General features: G+C 45.0%; 1 protein-coding gene and 1 long non-coding RNA gene across 9 annotated transcripts in view; one reads left to right on the forward strand and one right to left on the reverse strand.

Moving 5' to 3' along the window:
- STIM1 (stromal interaction molecule 1) overlaps positions 1-23,462 on the reverse strand; it is a 224,630-nt gene extending 201,168 nt beyond the window's left edge. For 4 of the 8 annotated variants that reach the window (XM_055282767.2, XM_055282760.2, XM_055282762.2 and 1 more), the window contains exon 1: positions 22,673-23,457. In XM_055282767.2, the coding sequence (XP_055138742.1) occupies positions 22,673-22,811 (139 nt within the window). In that variant the 5' untranslated portion in view covers positions 22,812-23,457. Of the gene's footprint in view, positions 1-22,672 lie in introns of all 8 variants that reach the window. The other 4 variants (XM_055282764.2, XM_055282766.2, XM_055282765.2 and 1 more) reach the window with 4 other exon arrangements.
- A 79-nt stretch (positions 23,463-23,541) lies between these two features.
- On the forward strand, positions 23,542-24,774 carry LOC134736891 (uncharacterized). Its single transcript, XR_010121338.1, has 2 exons — positions 23,542-23,738; positions 24,439-24,774. It is a non-coding gene; the product is annotated as an uncharacterized lncRNA (long non-coding RNA).
- Positions 24,775-26,748: the final 1,974 nt, after the last annotated feature.

Below are 26,748 nucleotides of genomic sequence, written 5' to 3' on the forward strand. Positions count from 1 at the left end.
ACAACCTCTGAACAAACCTGCAGTGTAAATCTGACCTTGCTAGAAAGACAAGAGCCAGCCCTCCAATGAAGACCATGGGAAATGCAGAGAAGCAAGGCATACCAATTCCAAGATGCTTGCTTAATCCCAGGGAGTTCCTTTTGTGAGGAAATAATAATAATAATAATAATCTTGTTCTGTAGGAAGACACTATCAGATCAAGCCTGTGAAGCCATCGTCTAGACTCCCCCAGGTAGCTCTAACTGCTTTTTCCCCTGCACTCCCATCACACTTTGCAAACCAGAAAGGGGAAATGAAAGAAACTATCTTTCCTTAAGCACTTACTGTAAGCCTTATAGAAAAGGTTTTAATATTTTTTTAAACAACCCTCCCAATAACCAGCTAATCCTAGTCCTATTTTATTTATAAATGAAGAAACTGAGCAACGCACTCAGGAAAGGGGCTGGGCAGAACCCAAATATGAACCTGGTCTGTCTGATTCCAAATCGTAACCTTTCTTTCAACAAATATTTGTTGAGAGCCTACTACATGCCAGGCACTACTCCTGGTGAATATATAACAGTGCATGAGACAGACAAGAACCCTATCTTTATGGGGTTTTCATTCTAAACCAAACTGCCTCCATATTTTACCACACCACATATTTAGTAGGTAGATATCAGTATTTCTTTATCTTCAACCAGGCAGGACTCAATAAATATGTATTGAAGGCCAGACCCAGTGGCCCATAATTCCATCACTTTGGGAGATGGAGGCGGGAGGATCACTTGAGCCCAGGAGTTCCAGACCAGCCTGGGCAACACAGTGAAACCCTGCCCCTACAAAAAATAAAAATAAAATCAGTCAGGTGTAGTGGCATGTGCCTGTAGTCCCAACTAATCAGGAGGCTGAAGCAGGAGGATTGCTTGAGCCCAAGAGCTCAAGGTTGCAGTGAACCATGATCATACCATAGCACTCTAGCTGGGGTAACAGAGTGAGACTCTGTCTCCCAAAAACAAAAGAAATGAATGCAGTCCTTTCCCTCAACTCACAGGAATTCCTCTCAGCTGCTACCCAAACAGCATTCAACTGTTTATCCATTAATTTTGCATCCTTCTTCCTACCTAGGTCTGTTTATCCATTAATTTTGCATCCTTCTTCCTACCTAGGTCTAGCCATATCTTAAACCAAAAGCTTCCTTACAGTGCTAGTAAATTGGCTCCAGCCACCCACTAAGTATGACAATAATAGTATTTCATAGTTTACAAAAGACTTTCACATACATTATCTTACTTAACCCTCATAAAATTAAACAAGATAGGTATTATTCCCTTTAACACATAGGGGAACGGACAACCAGAAAGCTTAGTTTCACCACTGAGTAGAGGAACTGAGCCACAGCACAGTTCTTCCTAGTCCCAGAATGCAATATTTGCCCCTTCTCCTAAGAACATTTCATATCTATTCTCCATAGCAGAGAAACCAAAAGGAATGTTGTGTCCTTATTTAGTTCAATCCATTTGACTAAGCTATTTCAGGTTGCCTATGTTATCAAAACAATACAAAGCACAAATGCATGTTTCATCCTATTGTAGTATTTATTTTTATTATTAATATTTTATGACTTCTTCCACTAAAGGTGTTTTAACTATATTTTGTTGTTGGTTTGATTTTTTTGTTGTTTTTAGGGTTTTTTTTTTTTTTTTTGAGACAGGGTATCACTTTGTCACCCAGGCTGGAATGCAGTGGCATGATCTTGGCTCACTTTAGCCTCGGCCTCCCAGGCTCAAGCAATCCTCCTGCCTCTACCCCCAAGTAGCTGGGATTACAAGCACACACTACCACTCTTGGCTAATTTTTTTGTGTTTTTTGTAGAGACAGGGTTTCGCCATGTTGCCCAGGCTGGTCTCAAGCTCCTGAGCTCAAGCGATCTGCCTGCCTCAGCCTCCCAAAGTGCTGGGATTACAGGCATGAGCCACTGTGCCTGGCCTATATTTTGTTATGTTCCAATTTGCCATTTATTCCCAAAGGAACTTTTTATGTTAAACAGTAAGTATATACTATATGCATAGAAAAAGGTCTGAGATAGTTTTATAATTGTTTCCAAGTCAGTGAGAAAAATAATTCAACTTATAGGGATGCCTTTACATGTGTTTGCCTTTGCCAGGAAAGCCTTTATCCTGTGAAGTGACATACACTGGTAGGCAGAGGTTGCAGAAAGTATAAGCCCCAAATGCAAGGTTAATATCTTGGCATGCTCTTTGCAAAAAACCAACCAAACAAAATCCAAGCACCATGGTCAACAGGCATATTCCAGCAACCTAGGCCAAGCCAAGGGTCTGTCATATCACTCCAGTCCAGGGAGCATTAAGCCTAGCTCTGTAGGTTGCAAGCCAACTACAAGAAAAACACAAACAAACAAACAATAAAAGAAGAGGAAGGGGAGGAGAAAATAAAAATTAAAAAAAAAAAAAGATACAAACTCTAAAGCCAGATGTCCAGGACAATAACAGCACATTCTGGGCAAATCAGAAAGACACAGGGGGCCTTATTTGAAAAACTAGCCAAGGCTTTGCCCAAAACCCTTACCCTTGCCAGTCTGTCATAACACCTGAAATTCCAGCACTATAACTTCATTCTATTCTTTAACAAATACACCCTGAGTACCAAATCTTGCAGGAGCAGGAATAGTCAGATGAGGGAGGTAGATTCATGCCTCAGTGACTTAAATATCAGACAGATTAGTGAGAGGCAGAGTAGTCTTAAAAAGCAGGGAAAGAAGTCATTCTGGCTAAAGGAACTGAAGAAGACTCTCTGGATATGAGAACTTAGTGGCTTAAAAGGATAAGAGGACATGAAATCATTTGTGCTACCTTAGGAAAGTAACCTGAAGCTAGGGAGAGACCTGGATTTGAATTCTGATTTAGTTGCTTACAGCCTGTAATGACAATCAAGCAAGTTATTTTCCTTTTCTGAATCTATTACTTCACCTGCAAAATGGGCATTATGAAGCATACCTCAAAAGATAGGTGTGTAAAACACTAGCCCTGATCTGGCAAATGGTGGGACTTAAATATCTTTTCCTTATCCCTTTTTCTGGTTAGAAGAGGAACACATACCAGAGAAGGATACTCCAGGACAATAGAAATGACTTGCCAGCTCACAGAGCAAGGCCATTTGAGGGCTATCAGAACAGACAATCAACCTGAAAAGACACCTTAAGAAGTGCAGCAAATCCAGGCCACATCCAAGTCCCAGACTAAATTTCTCCCCACCATAAAATGTTTGGCAGTCCATTTTGGACAAACATTACATCACTGTAGATTTAGTAGATTAGGAAATGGAAACCCACTCCTCAGCTCCCCAGGAAAAATAGCTCTGTGCCAACTTCTGGTACTCTAGGAGACCGGAGCAGGACCTAGTGCAAGGAAAGTAGTGAGTCCAACTGTCAACACATTTTAATTAGTCCAACCTTAAAAGACTATAACCACATGAGATTAAAAGGAGCCCCCAGGGAAAGCCTCTGCCCTTCACACAGTTCAGCCAATTAGATATGCTCAAGTGCCCTAATTTTCATCACTGAATTCTTTGGGGAATCAGGCCTCACCAAGCTCTGACTTCTGGCTAAGAGTACAAGCTCAGCTCAGGAGGAGCAGTTAGGTGTCAGCTATAACAGAAGCAGCATGAGTATGCCTGGAGGCCCTAACACCCTTCCTGCGTAGGTAAACTGAGCTAATAGAACTGCCCTCTTGCCAGGCTCCACCCCTCACTCCAGAATGCAATCCATTCCCCAGTGGCTATACCAAACCTAATCCATACTAAAAAGCTAGTTTTAGTCCTCAGTTCAGAGGTAATGTAAATACACGGCCAGACACAGTAGCTCACACCTGTAATCCTAGCACTTTGGGAGGCCGAGCTGTGAGGATCACTTCAGGCCAGGAGCTCAAGACCAGCCTGGACAAATCCATCTCCACAAAAAAAAAAAAGTTTTTAATTTTTTTTTTTTTTTTAAATGGAGCTTCGCTCTTGTTGCCCAGGCTGGAGTGCAATGGTGCAATCTCGGCTCACCGCAACCTCCGCCTCCCAGGTTCAAGCAATTCTCCTGCCTCAGCCTCCCCAGTAGCTGGGATTACAGGCATGCATCACCACGCTCAGCTAATTTTTTTGTATTTTTAGTAAAGATGGGGTTTCTCCATGTTGGTCAGGCTGCTCTCGAACTCCCTAGCTCAGGTGATCCACCCACGTTGGCCTCTCAAAGTGCTGGGATTACAGACGTGAGCCACTGCACCCAGTCAAGTTTTTTAATTTTTAAAAATTAGTGGAGTGTGGTGGCACCTGCGTATAGTCCCAGCTTCGGAGGCTGAGGTAGGAGGATCACTTAAGCCCAGGAGTTGGAGGTTACAGTGAACTATGATCATGCCACTGCACTCCTGCCTGGGCAACACAGTGAGACTCTGTCTCAAAAAAAAAAAAAAGTGGGAGTAACATAAACACAGTAATACTTGCGCATTAAAGGGGAGTTTTCAGAAATGGAAGTGACTTTGAGACTCAAAAGAATTGAGCTATAATGGTAAACCAGATGGCAGATATGAAAATGGAGTTAAAGAGCTGGGCGTGGTGGCTCACGCCTGTAATCCTAGCACTTTGGGAGGCTGAGGTGGGAGGATCATGAGGTCAGGAGATAGAGACCATCCTGGCTAACACGGTGAAACCCCATCTCTACTAAAAATACAAAAAATTAGCCGGGCGTGGTGGCAGGCGCCTATAGTCTCAGCTACTCGGGAGGCTGAGGCAGGAGAATGGCGTGAACCCGGGAGCCGGAGCTTGCAGTGAGCCGAGATTGCACCACTGCACTCCAGCCTGGGCAACAGAGCGAGACTCCATCTCAAAAAAAAAAAAAAAAAAGAAAATGGAGGTAAAGAGACTTGTTCAAGTTAATGACAACATATTGTACTCAAAAGCCAATGAACGTTTACATTTCCCAAGAGCTCAGACCCACTCCCTTGCAACTGGTGTAATGCCAGTGTAGCCACACTTCCTGTTGTCATTAAGAGTTAGAAAACAAGGCCGGGTGCAGTGGATCACGTCTGTAATCCCAGCACTTTGGGAGGCCAAGGCGGGCAGACCACCTGAGGTCAGGAGTTCAAGATGAGCCTGGCCAACATGGTGAAACCCTGTCTCTACTAAAAATACAAAACTTAGCCAGGCATGGTGGCACACGCCTATAGTCCCAGCTACTCGGGAGGCTGAGGTCCAGGAATCGCTTGAACCCAGGAGGCGGAGGTTGCAATGGGCCGAGATCACACCACTGCGCTTCAGCCTGGGCGACAGAGGTAGACGCTGTTTCAAAAAAAAGAGAGTTAGAAAACAAGATTATAAGGAAGAGTGAGAACCTAGGAGAACAGGGTACTAAAGAGAGAGGATAAACCAAAGAATTGCAAAGAATAGATCATCAGACAATTCAGAGGAGAAAAACCAATACAGTAACGATAAATTACTCAAATTTGTGTACGAATAAATGCCTATCACATTATTTCATAAGATCTGCACATATCAACCCTGTAAGATAGGTTCTGTTATCCCCACAATACCTGGGATGAGGAAATTTAAGCCCAGAAAAGTCAAGAGTATCAGAACCCAGGCTAAACTAAGCCTACCTAATTCTTAGTCTCATGGTCTTTTTATTAAACCAGATTTTCCATAAAGAAAGCTGTGAACACTCAAGAGAACCAACTTAGGAAGAGGGAAGAAAATGAAAAAAGTTTCAAGAAAACAATGGAAAGAAAAGGCATTAAGACAGAAGCTACAAAATAGTACGCAGTTGTTTTTTAAAATTAGAAAATCTTGTATTCCTCCTCCACTCACTCAGAGTATGTGACTAGATATTGGACAAAACAGCTAGTTTCAGGCCTGCCCCCATGACACAGAGCTGACATAACCACAGCCCTACTACCTAACAATACCCCCACTAGAGCAGCTTACTTCCCCTGAGGAGAACTTAGGAACTTGTGTACTAAACCAAAGAGATGACCAGATAAGGACTCCAAGCACTCTGATCAGCAAGTCCACCCTAGTTTCTCTGTCCCAAGCCAGGACTTACCCTAGTCTAGAGGAAGTTCCCACCGAGCATAGCCTAAATTCAGCTATCATTTTGCCTCCACTTTGAGCCCACATGAAGGTTGGCAGAAGACCCTGAGGGAAAGGGATATTAATCATCTTCTCTCTGGTCAAGAGTAGCTGATAGGAGGCCGGGCCTTGTGGCTCACGCCTGTAATCCCAACACTTTGGGAGGCCGAAGCAAGCAGATCATGAGGTCAAGAGATACCATCCTAGCTAACATGGTGAAACCCCATCTCTACTAAAAATACAAAAATTAGTTGGGAGTGGTGGCGGGCACCTGTAATCCCAGCTACTTGGGAGGCTGAGGTGGGAGAATCACTTGAACCCAGGAGGCAGAGGTTGCAGTGAGCCAAGATCGCATCACTGCACTCCAGCCTGGCGACACAGCAAGACTCCATCTCAAAAAAAAAAAAAAGAGTAGCTGATCGGACATGGTCACTCAGTGTTCTGTCAGCCACTCCATATCCCACTAGAAAATCGGAGCTGTAGCCAGGCGCAGTGGCTGATGCCTATAATCCCAGCACTTTGGGAGGCTGAGGTGGGTGGATTGCTTGAGCTCAGGAGTTCCAGACCAGCCTGGGCAACATGGTGAGACCCCCATCTCTACAAAAAATATAAAAACTAGCTAGGCATGGTGGTACACACCTGTAGTACCAGCTACTTGTTGGGCCGAGATGGGAGGATCGCCTGAGCCCGGGAGGTGGAGGCTGTAGTGGGCTGTGATGGTGCCACTGCACTCCAGTGTGGGCAACAGAATGAGACCCTGTCTCAGAACAAAACCAAAAAAAAGTAAAAAGAGTATTATAGAAAGCATCTTTACTTCCAATGCCTCCATGAGGTAAAAATTAATATTCCCTTTTTTGCAAATGTGGACAAAAGGGAATATAAGGCTCAGAGAGGAAAAGAAATCTTGTTAAGATCTCACAAACAGAAAAATGGCAAGATCTGGAATTGAAGTCAGGTTTGTCTGTCTCCAAGACTCTCTCTGATTTTCCTAGAGTCAAGGCTCAGCTTTGTTAGGAAGTTTAATAGCTAAAAAGCAAACAGACTTGGGTTCTCAGACTTAGATTCCACCATGGAGTTACTGTATGACTTTAGGGAAATCATTTCATTTCTTTGGACCCCAGAAAACTCATTTGTAAAATGTAGCAATGTGAAATAAGCGTAGAAAGAATTATTTGGTTCCTGAAGTCCTGTGGAGTGTAGCCCCTTGCCCAGCACTTCAAATAAGTTCAGCTACTCCACCACTAATCATCCCTTAGCACCGACCCTCCTTCTGACTGCCATATATTTTCTGTTAATGGCACCACCAGTCTCTTCATGACCCATACTCAAATCACTGGTGTATCTTTGACTCTTTTTTTCTTTCCTTCCCTTCCTACATTTAAACTCTGAGTCCTGATTTTACCTCCACAATGTCTCATGCTCATGAACAGTTGCAAAGTCTCCTATCTAGGCTCATTGCCTCCAATCTCACCTTTACCAATGTACTGTGCATATTCTGTGAGATTAACCTTGCTACAGCAAAACTCAGGTCATGTCTCTCCTCTTGTCAAAACCTGCAAGGACTATTTATTCCCCATGGAATCAAGCAGCCTGACAATTTAGGCCCTCCTTGGTCTTTCCTTGATCTTTTTATGGTACTCTCCGGCACAGCTACCACTCTCCAGCCAATCTAAACTACTGCCCCCCAAAGATTCTTTACTTTTCCCCACTCCAGACCTTTACTCATAACATTTCCTATGACTGGAATACTTCCCTCAAATTCCCTTATATTTCTACCTGAAGTATCTGAAGACCCACTAAGCTGCTACCTCCTCTACAAAGCTTCTCTGATCTCCCTCAGCAGAGAGGATCACAACTGCCAACAAGATTATCAGTATCAATCACAGGGCACTGAACCAAGATTGCCTTGTACAATAAGCTATAAAGTGAGAGACCCGATGTGAGGATTAACTAAAATAATGCATGTGAAAGTACCTAGCCCAGTCCTGATGAAGAATAGGTACTCAGGCCAGGAGCGGTGGCTCACGCCTATAAACCTAGCACTTTGGGAGGTGGAGGCGGGCGGATCACGAGGTCAGGAGATCGAGACCATTCTGGCTAACATGGTGAAAACCCGTCTCTACTAAAAATACAAAAAATTAACCAAGCATGGTGGCTGGCGCCTGTAGTCCCAGCTACTCAGGAGGCTGAGGCAGGAGAATGGTGTGAACCCAGGAGGCGGGGCTTGCAGTGAGCCAAGATCGCGCCACTGCACTCCAGCCTGGGCGACAGAGCGAGACTCCGTCAAAAAAAAAAAAAAAGAAAAGAATAGGTACTCAATAAATAGAAGCTCTTATTATAATATAAAATGTGAGCATACATCTTAATTCTCCTGCTATATTGAGTCCTTCTACTGAGCAGGGATTGTCTTATAACATATAATAAACATGCTAAATGTTGACTAAAGAGATAAAGAACACTACAAAGACACAGCCCCTACCACAAGGCTTAAATTCAGAACAGTTCAACCAGGGTGATAGTTTTGGAAAATATAAACTGAATATACATCACTCTGTAGCTAGGTACTACCTATTCAGAATTCATAAGTAAAATACAGCCTCTCTTTCCATCTCCCATCCCACCTCTAATCCTAGTTTCCCAGGCCACTTGGGTGATAGAATAAACTAACACCACTTAACAGTCCTATAAATTGTATAATTTTTAATCAAAATGCCTATCTCCACCTAAATTCTAAACTCAGATAGCTGTTTCTTCCCCCCCACCCCACCCCACACCAAGTTATTAAACAAACATAGAAACAATTTTGGTCTTGGGATCAGATAAAGCTAATTTCAAATCCTGGCTCCATCACCTTGGGAAAATGATCTTAAGTTCTCAGAGTTACGATTTCTTCATCAGTAAAATAAGAGCAATATCCACCTTTAAGGGTTGTTTTGCAGATGTAAAACACCTACAAAGGTGCTCAATAAATAGTAGCTGTCATCATCATTCTTACCATTGAAGTTATTTCAGTTGTCTTAATTACATATTTATCTCTTCAGAGATACGAAGTGTGAGTTCCAGTGACCTTTGCTCTTGTCAGCAAGTTTCTTAAAACAAGACCTCCACAAATTCGACCACCCAGCAACAAATACACACACAGACACACACTGCTTTCTAACCTGTGTGTGTGTGTGTGTGTTACACCTGAAGGCCACCCATCTCCCCTGGCTGCTGTATTTCAGAAGCCAGCTCTGGGAACTTGGCAAGCACAGACACATTTGTTCGAACATACACTGTAGTGACGAGAGTTCTGAGAGCTTCCTGAGAGGCCTGAGATAACCCAGAGAGGCCAAACAGGAGCAGAGCTACTGAATCACACTGAGAAAATTAGAGGCACATGAGATTTGAAAGCCTGCCTGCTTGCCTGCCTGCCTGCCAGTGAGATTTCTGGTCATTACCTAGGCCAGAGATCAACACAAGGCAGCCAGGAGCTCTGTGTATATGGCCAACAGAGGAAAGGGTCAGATCAGCCCTCACTGGGCCGTGCTGACAGCACAATTGCTTTTATTCTTTTGTCTCCTCCATCACGTCTCCCAAGAGGCCCCTCCCCAACGTCTTCAAGGAAAGCTGATGTGATGCCTGCTCAGGCTGGAGTTCTCAGCATCAGAGATAACATTTAAAAAGCCAGCAGGCCGGGCGCGTGGCTCACGCTTGTAATCCCAGCACTCTGGGAGGCCGAGGCGGGCGGATCACGAGGTCAGGAGATCCAGACCACGGTGAAACCCTGTCTCTACTAAAAATACAAAAAATTAGCCGGGCGTGGTGGCGGGCGCCTGTAGTCCCAGCTACTCGGAGAGGCTGAGGCAGGAGAATGGCGTGAACCCGGGAGGCGGAGCTTGCAGTGAGCCGAGATCGCGCCACTGCACTCCAGCCTGGGTGAGAGAGCGAGACTCCGTCTCAAAAAATAATAATAATAAAATAAAAAGCCAGCAATATTCACAGGACTCTCCTATCTCTCTGCTGCACAACAAGCCCAGGACTGGGACCCATGAAAGGTTTCCTCCTCCGTTCCACAAGCTAGTCTCAGCAAAGTAGTGAAAGTTCATTCTGTTCATTCAGCTGCCTCAAATTTGACCTGAGGTAAACCCATGTGGGCCATGGAACCAAAGAGAGGGAGCAGGAAGACCCAAGGAGGCCTTGCCTACAGGTTTCATGTCCTCTTCAAGCACAGTTCTCCACTCCTACTGCAGCCACTTGCTCAGGGTAGTCATTGCTGTGGCAAACAAAAACTGCCAACAAAAGTCAATAGCCAAACCATCCCTCAGTATGACTGATAACTGTCACTGAGCACAGCTTCAGTAGGTGCTTAGTAAATAGGGATGAAGTACTAGGTCAGGCAGAAAAATAATCCCTACAGAACTCCTCAGAAAACTCACCATGTGAATTCTATCCCAATCCCAGGGCACGCTTGTCTAACAGTTTTATAGGAACTGATGTCAAGTACTTGGTATTCTCCCTCCCCACCTACTCAATCCAAAGATCAATTCATTGTTTTTCATTCATTTATTCAACAAATATCTACTGGGCACATACTCTCTGACCAGCACTCTCATAGGTACTGAGGATATGTACTACAGCCAACAAACCAGACATGGCTCTTGCCCTTAAGAGACAAGGAAATATGCAAATAATAATAATAATAATAAATAAAACACAGTTTTAATTTCTTTTTTACTTTTCTTTCTTTCTTTACCCTCTCTTATGGTGCTTATAACTCCATTTTTCAAGTGAGGAAACTGTCGTTTGAGAGTTTGGATCATACTGTCATACTGTCAGCAAGAACTCAAACCAATGCCCAGTGCTCTTAGGTACTAGCTTGCTGTAAAAGACGTTATCTTGAGAGGCCGAGGCAGGCGGATCGCAAGGTCAGGAGTTCAAGACCAGCCTGATCAACATGGTAAAACCCCGTCTCTACTAAAAATACAAAAATTAGCTGGGCATGGTGGCACGCACCTGTAATCCCAGCTACTCAGGAGGCTGATGCAGGAGAATCACCGGAACCCAGGAGGCGGAAGTTGCAGTGAGCCAAGATTATGCCACTGCACTCCAGCCAGGGGACAGAGCAAGACTCTCAAAAAAAAAAAAAAAAAAGACATAGCAAGCTGCCTCTTGTTGTAAGTGGCATAAGCAGTGTGTGAAGTGCATAGAGAGCACTGCAGATAGTAAGTGCTACCAGAGTTTGTTCAGAGGTCAGCAGTATCTCACAGCTAGCATTAGTGTCAGGAAAGACTTCGTAGAGGACTGGAAGTAGGAATAAAGAAGGACAGGTAATAAAGAAAGACATTCTGAAGGAAGTTAAATGACATAAGTAGAAACAAAAGTGAAGCAGTATAAATAAAAGTTTGTTCTGCAGATCAGAACAAAGAAAAAAGCCCAGCTTGCCAAGAATGCAGCAAGGGGAACAGAGGGAGATGAAGTGAGTAAAGTGGTCTGGGGCTGGAACTCTGCATCAGGAAAGCAACCACCACCCATAGAGAAATTTTAGAACCCGCACCTTCTCTATTCCATGCTCCCCAGCAGAAAACAAACGTGTAAGTGCTGTTGGCTCATTTCCGGATTTTTCTTGCATGACTTCTCACACAAAAGAAAGCTGCTCCACTCTGATAAACATGACAGGACCACAGCCATCCCTCTTCAAGTCTCGCCTGCTCTAGCAAGTTGTGTCAACATAGGCAAACTTGTCAAATTCTCAGTGCCCAGAGAACTTCCCCTTGGCACTTTCCAGGTGGCCACAAGTAACCCCACAAAGTTTTTAATACATTTACCCTTCCTGTGGAGGCCCCAAATCCATAACGGAGCCAGCTGAACGGCTCAGTGGTGAGACGTACAACATAAGGCTCTGACCCATCTCCTTCAGATGCCTATTCTGTACATCCCAACAAACAGATTCCTCATTGCTCTGAACAGATATTGTCAAGAGAGTGGTATAGGGTGCATATATTAGGCACCATATGAAACAGATATTGCTGGGCTTCTTTTTCTGTGCCTAATATAAAAGCTCTCTAGCTGGATAGGTCCAAAAAAGCAGCACTTGACATTTGACTTTGTATATCCCTAATTCTACCCAGACCAGTTTCTATGAACATAATATAACATTGTGAACTGCTTCCTGGTTCTCCTCTGTATAGGTACCAGACCTCCTAACAACCCAAACAGGCTCCATTAGGGTAGACAGGCTCCACAACAGAGTGAGAACAACATATGAATGAGAATCAGAGAAAATTATATTCTAGCCCTGGCTTACCAAAACCTTGGGTAAGTTTGTTCTTCTGATATGTAAATAAGAAGTTTGGGAGAGATGGTCTCTAAAACCCCTTCCAGCTTTCACATACTAGGATTTCAGTCCTAGCACCTAACACCAATGGCCAAAAAGTCAGAATAAAGTTTTTCATCTGTCATTGTGAGTCCCAATTCAATGCCATCTACAAATATAACTCTCAGAAGCCAAGTTGGAGTAGTAAAGGCTCCAAAGTCAGTGGCTGTACAATGGGCTCCAGAATAAAAGGTATCAAACAAAAAAAGTTGGGAGGCAGGACTACAGCCTAGGATAAAAAGCTAGTTTCTAATTGGAGCCCAGGAGTCCAGGGAGAAGGAAAAAGGATAGGTCATGTCAAAGCAATGAAGTAATGCATGAACCAAGAGACACAATATAAAAGGGAGTATAAAAAGACTCCACAAGACTCTAGGTCGTAAGCACAGGAAGTCAAAGAAAAACTAAAAGGCCACAGAACCTAGAAGCGATTGTTCCCCAGAGCATGGCCCTTGGGCAATGTCAGAGGCATCCTTTAAGATGATCCCTAGCAGTCCTTGCCCTCCTAGTGTTCATGCCCTTATGTAATTCCCTCACCTTGAGGATGGGCTGGACTTACTAACAAACACAATATAGAAGAAGTGATGGCCTATCAGTTCCAAGATTAGATGATAAAAAGATGGAGGTATCCATCTTAGGCACTCTTGCGCTCTCTTGGACCACTTGTTCTAGGGGAAATCAATCATCATGTCCAGTATAGCCCAGTGTAGAGGCCCATATGGCAAGGAACAAAGGCCTGCCAACAACCATGTAAATCAGCTTAAAAGCAAACACTCTCCCCCCAAATAGAGTCTTCAGCCCCAGCCAACAGTTTGACTGCAATCTCATGAGAGACTGTGAGCCAGAGGTACCCAGTCAAGCTATATCCAGACTCCTGATGCACAGAATCTATGAGATAATAAATGCTTATTATTTTAACCCTCTCTGTTTTGGCATAATTTGTTATACACCAATAAGTAACCAATACAGTGGGGACCAGGCCCATTTGCTCAGCCATTTCAAGACTGCAGGTGAAGCTAGGGAGGTGGTTATACTCAATAAGAGAGTACAGCTGGAGCTAAGGTCAAATATTAGCACCCAGACTTTATTAACAGTCTCCCCATGGCCTACAGTAAGCCTTGAATAAAAGCCTAGTTTGGCCACACCAGAGTTATGCATGATGGCTGGGTATAGCTGAAGTTAAGACAATGAAACTACAGTAGTCCTCCTTTATTCTCAGGGGATACATGCTAAGACTCCCAGTGGATAGCACCAAACCTATACCTACTATGTGTTTTCCTACACATACATACCTATGATAAAGTTTAACTTATAAATTAGTAAGATATTAACAACAATAACTATTAATACAAAGTAGAATAATTGTAACGATATGTCAGTAATCACTCTTGCACTTTGGGGCCATTATGAAGTAAAATAAGGATTACTTGAACACAAGCACTGCGACACCAAGACAGTTGATCTGATCCCTAAGATGGCTACTATGTGACTAAAGCACAGGTAGCCTATGGTACATGAATACGCTGGAGAAAGGGGTTGATTAACATCCTGGGCAGGACGGAGCAGGACAGCATGAGATTTCATCATGCTACTCAGAATGGTGTGTAATTTAAAACTTATGAATTATTTCTGGAATTTTCCACTTAATATTTTCAGATTTGGCTGGGCACAGTGGCTCATGCCTGTAATCCCAGCACTTTGGGAAGCTAAGCTGGGAAGATCCCTTCAGTCCAACAGTTCAAGACCAGCCTGGGCAACACAGAAAAACCTCGTCTCTTCAAAAAAATTGAAAAAGTAGCCAGGCATGGTGGCACATGCCTGCAGTCCCAGCTACTTGGGAGGCTGAGGTGGGAGGATCACCTGAGTCCAGGAAGGTCGAGGCAACAGTGAGCCATGATCACACCACTGCAATCCAGCCTAGGTGACAGAGTGAGACCCTGTCTCAAATACATACACACACACACACAGACACACACACGCATTGTCTCAAATATATACGTGTGTGGCCAGGCGTGGTGGCTCATGCCTGTAATCCCAGCACTTTGGGAGGCCGAGGCAGGTGGATTATCTGAGGTCAGGAGTTCAGGACCAGCCTGGCCAACATGGTGAAACTCTGTTTCTACTAACAAATACAAAAATTAGCCAGGCGTGGTGGTGGGCGCCTGTAATCCCAGCTACTCGGGAGGCTGAGACAGAAGAATTGCTTAAACCCAGAAGGCGGAGTTTGCAGTGAGCCGAGATGGCGCCATTGCACTCCAGCCTGGGTGACAAAAGTGAAACTCTACCTCAAAAAATATATATATATGTGTGTGTGTGTGTGTGTGTGTGTGTGTGTACTTATAAATATATATGTATAAGTATGTATCTTATACACACATATATACTTTTTTTACCCCCAGACCTCAGTTGACCTCAGGTAACTGAAACCACAGATAAGAGGGGACTACTTGGCTGGGCACGGTGGCTCACATCTGTGATCCCAGCACTTTGGGAGGCCTAGGCGGACAGATCACAAGGTCAGGAGATCGAGACCATCCTGGCTAACACAGTGAAACCCTGCCTCTACTAAAAATACAAAAAATTAGCCGGGTGTGATGGCCAATATGCAGTACTTAAAGGAACCTGCTCGGTCATTCTGATGCATATGCAACTCTGGAGTACAGAAGAGGTAGCACCTCCTGGGATAACCCTTGGTGAGTGAAGGTGAGGTGGTGGATAAATACTCCCCTCCTCTATCACCTGTAGAATGCAATTATTTTTTTTTAATTTTATTATTATTATACTTTAAGTTTTAGGGTACATGTACACAATGTGCTGGTTTGCTACATATGTACCCCTCCCCCCACCCCACAATAGTCCCTGGAGTGTGATGTTCCCCTTCCTGTGTCCATGTGTTCTCATTGTTTAATTCCCACCTATGAGTGAGAACACGCAGTGTTTGGTTTTTTGTCCTTGCGATAGTTTGCTGAGAATGATGGTTTCCAGTTTCATCCATGTCCCAACAAAGGACATGAACTCATCATTTTTATGGCTGCATAGTATTCTATTGTGTATAGGTGCCACATTTTCTTAATCCAGTCTATCGTTGTTGGACATTTGGGTTGGTTCCAAGTCTTTGCTATTGTGAATAGTGCTGCAATAAACATACGTGTGCATGTGTCTTTATAGCAGCATGATTTATAGAGCTCACATTGCCAAGTCAATCCTAAGCCAAAAGAACAAAGCCAGAGGCATCACGCTACCTGACTTCAAACTATACTACAAGGCTACAGTAACCAAAACAGCATGGTACTGGTACCACAACAGAGATATAGATCAATGGAACAGAACAGAGCCCTCAGAAATAATGCTGCATATCTACAACCATCTGATCTTTGACAAACCTGAAAAAAACAAGCAATGGGGAAAGGATTCCCTATTTAATAAATGGTGCTGGGAAAACTGGCTAGCCATATGTAGAAAGATGAAACTGGATCCCTTCCTTACACCTTATACAAAAATTAATTCAAGATGGATTAAAGACTTACATGTTAGACCTAAAACCATAAAAACCCTAGAAGAAAACCTAGGCAATACCATTCAGGACACAGGCATGGGCAAGGACTTCATGTCTAAAACACCAAAAGCAATGGCAACAAAAGCCAAATTTGACAAATGGGATCTAATTAAACTAAAGAGCTTCTGTACAGTAAAAGAAACTACCATCAGAGTGAACAGGCAACCTACAAAATGGGAGAAAATTTTCGCAACCTACTCATCTGACAAAGGGCTAATATCCAGAATCTACAATGAACTCAAACAAATTTACAAGAAAAAAACAAACAACCCTGTCAAAAAGTGGGCAAAGGATATGAACAGACACTTCTCAAAAGAAGAAATTTATGCAGCCAAAAAACACATGAAAAAATGCTCATCATCACTGGCCATCAGAGAAATGCAAATCAAAAACCACAATGAGATACCATCTCACACCAGTTAGAATGGCGATCATTAAAAAGTCAGGAAACAACAGGCGCTGGAGAGGATGTGGAGAAATAGGAACACTTTTACACTGTTGGTGGGACTGTAAACTAGTTCAACCATTGTGGAAGTCAGTGTGGCGATTCCTCAGGGATCTAGAAATAGAAATACCATTTGACCCAGCCATCCTATTACTGGGTATATACCCAGAGGATTATAAATCATGCTGCTGTAGAATGCAATTCTACACAGCATTCTACAAGGCTTCTCAGAGGGTCTCTAAATGACACTGAGCCTCAGATGCTCACAGTGGTGTTAGCTCCATAGTACACCTGTCCATTCCCTGTTTCATTCTTCACAACTCCCACCCCTCATTTCTTGAAGTCACTTCTCTGAAATAAACTCTCTGCAAGTTCCTATCCTAGGTCTTACTTTTTAGGGGGAATTTAGGGTAAGACAAGGTCTTGGGATTATTTCCTGCTTTTAGTCCACAATTTTTTTCAAAGTCATTTGAGGGTATTCAATGTATTATTATTTATACTTTGTTGTATATCTTAATATTTCATGTTTTTTTAACAACAGTAACAATAACATCAAGAACAAAGCTCTGGAGGCCCAATTTGGTCTCTTTTTTTCTCCCTAAAAGCCTGACAACAACCAGACCTGCTGAGTTTCCTAAAGAATCATTTCCCACAGCATGCCCACAAAGCCACTCAGCAATGTATATCAAAGGCTACCCAGCAGGAAATTAGAGGGGCCCCTTAGGGCTGAAACCCAAGTCCTGTAGAGACCTAGGAAACTACTCCCCTCCACAAGATCTCATCACTTCCTTGCCAAAGAGCTGTTCTTAACATGAAGGCCCCATATCCCTAAGGGGCCCATAGATATAATTCAGGAGGCCTGTGAATTTGGATGGGAATGAAATTACATCTTTGTTTTCAATATTCCCTTACTGAAAGTTAGCATTTCCTTCAATTACATATAGAGCAACCAACCACAATAATATTAGCAATACCTGTGATTTTGTCATCAATAGAAATCAACAGATGTTTTCATATCACATTACATTGCTACAGATATCTCAAAGTATTATTTACACTCATCATTACTTCTAAATTATGGTAAAAAAAAATAGAGGCCAGGCGCAGTGGCTCACGCCTGTAATCCCAGCACTTTGGGAGGCCGAGGTGGGCAGATCACGAGGTCAGGAGATCAAGACCATCCTGGCTAACAAGGTGAAACCCTGTCTCTATTAAAAATACAAAACAATTAGCCAGGCGTGGTGGCGGGCGCCTGTAGTCCCAGCTACTTGGGAGGCTGAGGCAGGAGAATGGCATGAACCTGGGAGGTGGAGCTTGCAGTGAGCTGAGATCGGGCCACTGCACTCCAGCCTGGGCGACAGAGCGAGACTCCGTCTCAAAAAAAAAAAAAAAAAAAAAAAATAGAACCACTACTAGATCACACATGACTGCAATCTTCCTACCATGGGCGCTCATGTGACGTAGCTAACCAACAATGAAGCAACTCTGCCTAATTATCATCCAGCTACCAAACAGTGAAACCAGATATTTACAATGCCCCCTTTCCTCCAACCTCCCCAAGTCAGACTACTCTCTCCTGTTCTCTTCTGCCTCCACCCAACCCCTCCTTTCCAGGAAGCCCTCTGCAGCCACCTAGTCTAGCCCAGCCCACACAGATCTCTTTTAACCCTTAGCCTACAATGTCTATACTGCCTGATTTTGCACATCATTAAGCCTGTATATTATGTTGTATTTAATATTCCCTAAATATATGTGACCCTACAAAAGCACAGACTTCTTCAGTAGCCCTAAATTCCTTCCATAGTGAAAAGCAAGCAGTGAGCACCCATTATTTTGACTTATAAATTGAAAAACTGATTTAAGTTAAGGTCCCTGATTCAAATTTCCTAGTCTAGTTCTACTACTAACCCACCATGAAACCTCTAATGCCTCTCTGGATGCCAGTTTCCTCATATGTAAAAATAGGTGGGATGAACTAACTGATGTTTCTATCTCTTAACCTTTGAATTAGGCAGCCGCTTTTCATCTCAAGATCTGAGAAAAATTACAAAGAAACTGTAAGGCCTCCCCCAGCTCTCCCAGGCAGGTTTAGTCACTTACTCCTCTGGGCTTCCCACAGCTTTCTGCATGTATATACAATACCTCTATTGCAGATTTATCACAGAGTTTTGAGACTGGCTAAAGTAGAGGTAGAGAGAAGAATCAGACTACCTGGATTCAAACTCTGGCTTCCTTATTATCTGAGTAAACATGGGCAAGTTATTTAACCTCTCTATGATTTAATTTTCTCATCTATAAAATGGGGACAATATAACACAGGGTGGCAATAAGAATTTAATAAAACAAAATGTTTAAATAGTGCCTGACATATAGTAAGCTCTAAAAAAGTTAGTTGCTATTATTATCATTGATGTTATTGTATTAATCTGTACTACAATTAGGTTCAGGCTTTAACTAGATCTCTGTTCCCCTCTCATTCTCCATGATAGCATCCTGTTTATTTCTTCCATGCCACTTTCCACAAGATAATATATTTATGTATGTGTTTATTATCTGTCTCATCAACAAGACTGTAACTTCTGTGAGGGAAGGAACATGTCTGTTTTGTTCATCCTTAAATCCCCACAGGAACATATGACCTGGCCCACAGAAAGCACTCAAATATTAATACTTGTTTAATAAATACCACATGAGCTGGCATTGTTCAATGTTTGCTGAATCAATTAACCTAGCTAAGGGTGATTGTCAAAGCTGAGGCCTGGGAGCAGATTATATCCTGGCTACCCCAGGCTTAGTGTGTCCCTCTCCCCAGGCCCCAGTATTAGCTTCAGCCAAGCCCCACCTACCTGCTCTTGGTCCCAGCCCAGTTCCGGGAGCCACCCTCAGCTAAAATTAGCATAGCTACCAAGATGGCCAGGCCATTTATAGCCTTGGAGGCAGCAGCAACTAGCTAGGGGTAGGAGGCAGGGTTCTGGCCTGCCACTCCAACAGAGGTTGATTGAGAAGCCAGCCTGCACTCTGCACACTGCCTAGATGCCTATCCTCCAAGGCCCTGTCCTAGCTACACTGAACTAAACCACAGTTCCTGATTAGAGGCCCTCAATACCTCCAACACTGGCAGCCATAACTCCAGATTCCACCTGAGGTCCCTCATGCACATTCTACAGAAACCATTGTTGTTTTCTAGAGTCTAAGGATGGTTCCAAGCATCCGTATCAGGCCAACTTCAGAAACGCAAGCCCCAGAGTAGCACAGGCAGGCACGGATCTTTACTGAGAAAGTGACTTAGCATGGCTGGGTGTACAGGTATTAAAGAGCCAAAGGGTGACAGGAATGGCCTCTCCACGGCCCAATGAGAGATCTTCCTTGCAGAGCACCTGCCTTCACTGCAGGATCAGGCTTTCATAGTGTTTATTGTATGCATGCTAAAGCCATAAGCATTTTAACTAAATCATTCTTAGGATCAAATATTTTAACTAACTAAAAAGAGACAGATGGGTATATATACATCCAAAAGAGAAAAAATCAAATTCTCTGGGCCCCTGCAAAAGACTCTCCAGAGCAGAAAAAAAGTGCAGCCCTTTACTTGGCTCTCAGCTACAGAGTCACCAAGGCCTGCCTAATTGTCAGAAGGAAAGCAACATTCTCCGGCCCTGCCTAGCACTCCTTTAACAGGGCAGGACCTGAGAAGATGGAAGCAATCCAAGACTTAAGCATCAGAAGACCTGCCTATAAGAAAGACCAAGCACAGGACCAGGTTTCTTCACCCATGAAAATGGGGACAATACCACCTGCCCTGCATTGTAACAGGGCTATTGTGAGACTCTGTTGGAAAAACAGCTGTGTAATTGTAAAATACAAACTGTAGAGAACACACAAATTGACTGGGTATGTTGAATCTGATTTTTAAAAGTAGTAGTTTTAAGAGCAAGTAAAACTCCTCCTGTGTTCTGGGGATACAGAGAGGCTGGAAAGGATGCAAGAGTTCCTAGTTGCATAGAAAGTTTCTCTCCAAACTCTTTTGCAGATCCCAGTCTATACGTAGCACCTCTTTGCAAAAACAAGTTCCTGACTGAGTCAAAGACAAAACCCCAGGTAGATCCAAGGGGAAAACCTACCACAACAACAGTGCTAGAACCTCCAGGTTTCCACAAACCTTAGGCATTCACAGCACCTAAGGTCTCTCTGAGACTTTCCTCCCTGGAATTCACTATTATTGTGACAACAGAAACCAGTTTCTAAAATGAGCAAGAGTAGGCCTAAGTGGTATAATCAGCATAGCCAGGCCTCTGAAATATATGTTGTGTGAAGAATTGTCTCCAAAAGCTCAAGTCATGGGGTGGTCCTGAGGAAGGCTACAATGCCTTTTACTTCAGGCAAAAAAAAAACAAAACAAAACAACAAAAAAAAAAAACCTTCCTAATAGCCAGCCAATGTCTACATTCAAAATTTCATCCCTTTAGCTTATATCTAAAATATAGAACACCCACTCTCCAAAAAATATTCATTTTATGTCAGGCACTCATATTTTGGAGTGAAAAAAGACATATTATCAGTTATAAATAGAAATGTCACAGGGACAGCAAGAGATGATAATTAGGTCTACTTCACGGTTCAATCTACATTTGCCCACTAGTTTTTCCCTTCATAGCCCAATGAGAACCAAGCTTTCAGCCAGGTGTCAAAGGTCAAGGAGACTCTCTACGGAGACACAGGATTAATAGGCAAGAAGAATCTATCTAGAAAGCAACAGCCAGGTATCCTACTTACACATGGGCAACCCTGGCCTCATTTGGAAACCAGACCCCTTGGAACATCTGGAACTTAAAAGGGTATTGCCCATTAAAGGGTCTACCACCAAAACCAGCTTCTGGATCCATCTATGAAACTCCCTAGCCACCATGACCTATATTTCCTTTTCTGACTTGTATCAGCAGGTGCCCACTGAGCCATTCCCTCATTTGAACTTGCTTATGCTCAGAAACAACCATCTATAAACTCTCCCCACTCTGCAGGTCACAGCTTTGGGCAGATCACAGCCAAAGGGTGAGAGAAATGGGAAAAGAGAAGTGATCTTCTAAGCCTTATGTAAAATGACTGGATTTTAATAGAGTTCCTTGATGGGTACAGTGGCTCACACCTGTAATCCCAGCACTTTGGGAGGGATCCCTGCACAACACAGAGAGACAGTGTCTGTACAAGAAATTAAAAATAGAAAGAAAAAAAACGTTAGCCAGGCCCAGTGGCTCTTGTGTTTAGTCCCAGCTACTGGGAGGCTGAGGCAGGAGGATCAATTGAACCCAGGAGTTTGAGGCTGTAGTGAGCCGTGATCACACTACTGCATTCCAGCTTGGATGACAGATCAAAAAACAAAACAAAACATAAAAGTGTTCTTTTCTACTGCAAAAGTATACCAGGGCTCCTGCTGCCTGATAAGCCTTTACAGCTGCATAGGAAAAACCATGACAGATCAAAAGTAGCATGGTTTTCCTAGCAAGCAGACTCAGGAAAAAAAAAAAAAAAAAAAACCTGTAGCATGGAATTCCCACCCTCATCAGTCAGAAGAAACAGAATAAGTCAACAAGTGGTCCCAGGAATTATATCATGTCTATGTCAAGAAAAGGCCATTAACATCCTAGCGGTAAATAGGATTCCATCTAAGGAACTGCCTGGATATTTCAAATGCGCACAGCAAAGAGACAAGACTACCTAAGGGAAGGGTGGGACTAGGGTTCTCACGGTTGTTGGAATAGGCACACCTGAACACCAGGCTTTCAGGCAACAGAGCTGGCCCAGCCTTAACTTTCCCTTTCCAACATAAGTGGCCCCAACCTCCCCCATGCTGCTCAGTACTAAAACTGAATAGGAGCAATGAACTTATCATCTCACCAGGCCATTCTTCCAGACAAGTAGGCCTAAGATGGGGTCTTTTCTTGCTGATCTAAAAGGTCAAGTTGCCCCAAAGGCTTCTTCTTACTGCCAACAAAAAAAATCCTGAGTAGGGGGGATGAGGAAAGTTGTTCAGGAAAGATACAGGCATTTGCCATGACTACTGACCAGAAAGAACTTCTTGGACTACTTGGAACAGGCAGTGCCATGTGTGGATCCTCCATGAACCTCACATGTACAAACCTAGATTTCAACTTGCCCACTTCGGGCCACTCAGTCCTGAGCCAAAGCCTCCAGCCCAGTCCAGCCCGCAGCAAGGCCTTACCTGCTGCAGTGGACTCCTCAGAGTTGGCCCCCGAGCTGGTTCCTGTCGCCTTCTCACTGTGACTATGGCTGAGGCTGTGGCCCTGGTGCAGGAGGAGTCCCCAGAGGAGCCACAGGGCAAGACGGACGCATACATCCATGACTCTAGGTCTCAGTCAACATGCGTCTGATGTGGACACCTCAGGATCCCAGAGGCAAAGCCAGGAGCCCGGGAGTGCAGCCGACGGTCTCCAGGCAAGATGCCCTCGCGGCTCCGCAGCTGTCCAGCCACCCGCGGGGTCAAGTGCTCCAACAGCCAAAGGTCAAGTGCTCCAAGTTTGGGTGCGGGAGGAGGGCTGGCTCCTCAGGTCCAATAGTGGGTCCGCGGGGGCTGCGGCGGCCTGAGCTCGTGCCGCTTCCGGAGACTTCGGGCAGGGTGGCTGCGGGGCTGCTGTCAGCTCCGCAGCTTACTACACCCCTGCGGGAGGGGGCGGCCGGAGTCTCCGCGGGCACAGGAGTCGGGGAGGAAGAGAAGAAAAGAGAAGAGAAGAGAGGCGAGAAGAGGGCACCTGACCTCGCCCTGCCGAAGAGCGGCGAGCAGCAGAAGCTGGGGAGGGCGTGCGACCCGCAGGGTCCTGAGGGCGCGAGCGTCTCCGGGATCTTGGGCCTCCTAGGCCGAGGTCAGCGCCCCCGCCCAGTCCCGTGCCCAGGCGGCTGACGGTGCCCAGGTCCAGCAGGCGGACGCACACCGGCCAGGCCCAGGACAGCGGCTCCCAGGCGGGCGGGCGGCGCGGGGCGGGCCCGGGGCAGGCGGGGGCGTGCTCTCCCGCGGGCCCGCCCCGCGCCGCCCGGCCCCCAGCGAAGCCCGGGCCAGCCCCAGCTCCCAGCTGGATCCCGGAATAACCGGTGAAGACGGCTCCCCGGAACCCCCGCCCCTAGCGGGCTCTCCCGGACCCCCGGCCCGCGCTGGTCTTTGCCAGGACCCCCCTCCCGCGCAAAGGATCAAGTCCCAGCTTCCCTTTCCCCCCCGAGAGTCTCCAGCGCCAACCGCCGGCCGTCGGGCGGGTCCCTAACCCGCAGTTACTCAGGTAACTCAGGCCTGCGGAGGCGGCGACAGCAGCTTCCCTGCCCCGATCTCTGGGCCTTAGTGCTGCTCCACTCGCCTCAGTTCTAGAGCTGTCTAAACAGAGGCCCAGGACACAACGTTAGCCTCCCAGGAGCCGCCTGAGGCGACAACAGCCCGACCCAGCTCGGCCCGGGGGCGAGCTCCCAGCCCCCAACTCCAGGCCAGTTCCCAGGCTCCGCCCTCGCGCCTCGCCTGACAACCAATCGGCTTCCGCCTCTCTGCGGCTTGGGAACCCGCGCGCTTCGTCGCCTATGCGCAGCGGCCCCTGGTGGGAAAAATCGGCGAACTGCAGACAGGACTTGCGCTCCTGGGAGGGCCTGCTCTTTTGCAGAGGGTTGGGGATTGAAGCTAAGACCCGCCCCGGGGGAGGCCCACTAGGGCCACTGGGGCCTGCGAGTGTTTTCTGAGGAAATGATGATGCTAGAAAGCAAAATGAAATGTCCAAACCACTCTAGCTAAAATTCCCCTACACATTCCTTGAGTCTGGGCTAAAGGGTGCCATCTGCTTTCCTGACCCCGCCTCCCTTCCCCTCCAAGCTAAGTGGGATGCCCTCCCTTAGCTCTCACAGACCGTTAGGAAAACCTGCCCCTCAAGCTCTTAGCCCTTTAAGGTTTTTCGGTGGGGCCTGTAAATGCTTCCTCCCTGCATCTCATTCTCCCAGCTACCTCTCTGGTGGAGGAGGTGTCAGCGACTTGAGAATAAGTGCGCCAAAGAAGACAGAGCCACGCCTGAGCCTCCTTCAGCAAAGCCTGCACTTCCTGTTCTCTTCTCAAGCGTGCTGTCAGCAGATCTTGACTGAAACCTCTGTGCCCTACACTGTCCTTGGCACCAGACGCAGGGGAAAGGATCAGGCCCAGTCCCTCCTCTGACTGACAGTGCTAAACCAGCTACCTGTTCTGAGCAAGCCCTTTGAAGACTGGGAACACGGATTTGCCCAACAGCTGCCTGGCTTAAGGGTTAGGCTGTTGATATAAAAATACATGGCTAACGTAACCTACTACCACTCTCCTGTATCTGTTAAGCTGCTGTCACACTAGCCTTCGTTAAGTTCCTAAACACGTCAAACTCAGCCACCTCACAGCCTTTGTATCTGCTGTTGCTTCTGCCTGAAACACTCTCCCCTGCTCCCAGTTCCTCATGTAGCTGGTCTCTCATTCTTCCAGATACAGCTCAATGTGTCTCCTTAGAAACTTTTACTCTGCCCACCCCCTCAAAATCAGTCTGTGACCAAAATTGGACCATACATCTGTCTGTCCCTCCCCCAACCGATAGTGACTGGCCACTTTTCAGGTCAGAGACTGTGCCTCACTCATCTCTGTGACACTAGGACCCAGCCATAGACACTGCACATAGTAAGTGCTCTGTAAAAGCTGGATGACATGAGTTAATTCACTTGAACACCCAGATACTAAAAACTAATACTCAATACCGGAATATTGGAAAATTGACCAGAACAGTTGAATCCCGACCTAGGTTCTCCTAGACCTATTCTCTGAGCCAGGGGTCTTAAATTCAAATGACAAAATGGGCAGGTAGGTAATTCAATTAAGAAAAGTAGGTAGGAGTAATAGGGAGTGGTGGGGATTGTGGAGAGCAGGCAGAAAGGTGGGCCTCATATTGCTGGAGTGTCATTAAGAGAAGATGGGGCTGGGTGCAGTGACTCATATCTCTAATCCCAGCACTCTGAGAGGCCAAAGTGGGAGGATTGCTTAAGCCCATGAGTTCAAGACTAGCCTGGGAAACATAGTGGGACCCCCATCTCTACAAAAAAAATTTTTTAATTAGCTATGAGTGGTATCTGGCATCTGTGGTCCCAGCTACTCAGCAGGCTGAGGGGGAATGATCACTTAAACCAGGAGCTCAAGGCTGCAGTGAGCCATGATCACACCACTGCACTCCAGCCTGGGCAACAGAGCAAGACCCTGTATCAATTTTAAAAAAGAGAGAGAGAGAGAGAAGATGGAAATCTGGACTTTCACATGACATACCCTTTTTAAAAAAATATTAGCAATTCGTTTAAAAGGATAAAACCTTACATAGGCCACAGAAAACATGTCTGCAGCCCAGATTAATCACTCAGACTGACAGTTGATCATTTCTACCTAAGCCAGCTCTCCTGCCTGTGCACTCATTTGCCTAAGAGAACATGAAAGAAATGAGCAAAGTAAAGCGTGTTTAACACAATTTCCTTCAAACTCGACTACAGCATTTCTTTTCACCACCACATGATTTCTTCGGGGTTATGGGTGCTTATTTATTTGGTACAACAAACAGGTCTTGGAGGCAGGAAGCCAGGGTCTGTTACCAATTTACACCAATACCTTAAACCTCTTGGAACCTGTCGAATTTCCTGTGATGCTAAAATGGTGTCTAAGAACTAAAAATAGTTACTATGATACACCAATTTCAATTCTGGGTGTACACCCAGAAAATGAAAGCAGGGTCTTGAAGAAAAGTGTACACCCATGTTCATGACAGCATTATTCACAACAGCCACAAGGTGAAAGCAACCCAAGTGTTCATGGATGGATGAATGGATAAACAAAATATGGTACATATGTACAATGAAATACTACACAGCCTTAAGAAAGAAGGAAATCCTGACCATGCCACAACATGGATGAACCTTGAAGACAGCCAGCTAAGTGAAATAAGCCAGTCAGAAAAGGATAAATACTGTGATTTCATTTATATGACTGTACCTAAAACAGTCAAATTCATAGAGACAGAAAGTAGAGTAGTGGTTGCCAGAGACTGGGGAGAGGGGAGAGCTGGGAATAGTTTTAATTTTACAAGATGAAAAAAGTTTTGGAGATTGGCTGCACAACAATGTGAATGTACCTAACATGACTAAATTGTACACTTAAAAATGGTTAAGATGAGGCCAGGTGCAGTGGCTCACGCCTGTAATCCCAGCACTTTGGGAGGCCAAGGCAGGCAGATCACAAGGGCAGGAGATTGAGACCATCCT

This window comes from Symphalangus syndactylus, chromosome 6, assembly GCF_028878055.3.
Source record: "Symphalangus syndactylus isolate Jambi chromosome 6, NHGRI_mSymSyn1-v2.1_pri, whole genome shotgun sequence".
NCBI classification, from domain to species: Eukaryota; Metazoa; Chordata; class Mammalia; order Primates; family Hylobatidae; genus Symphalangus; species Symphalangus syndactylus.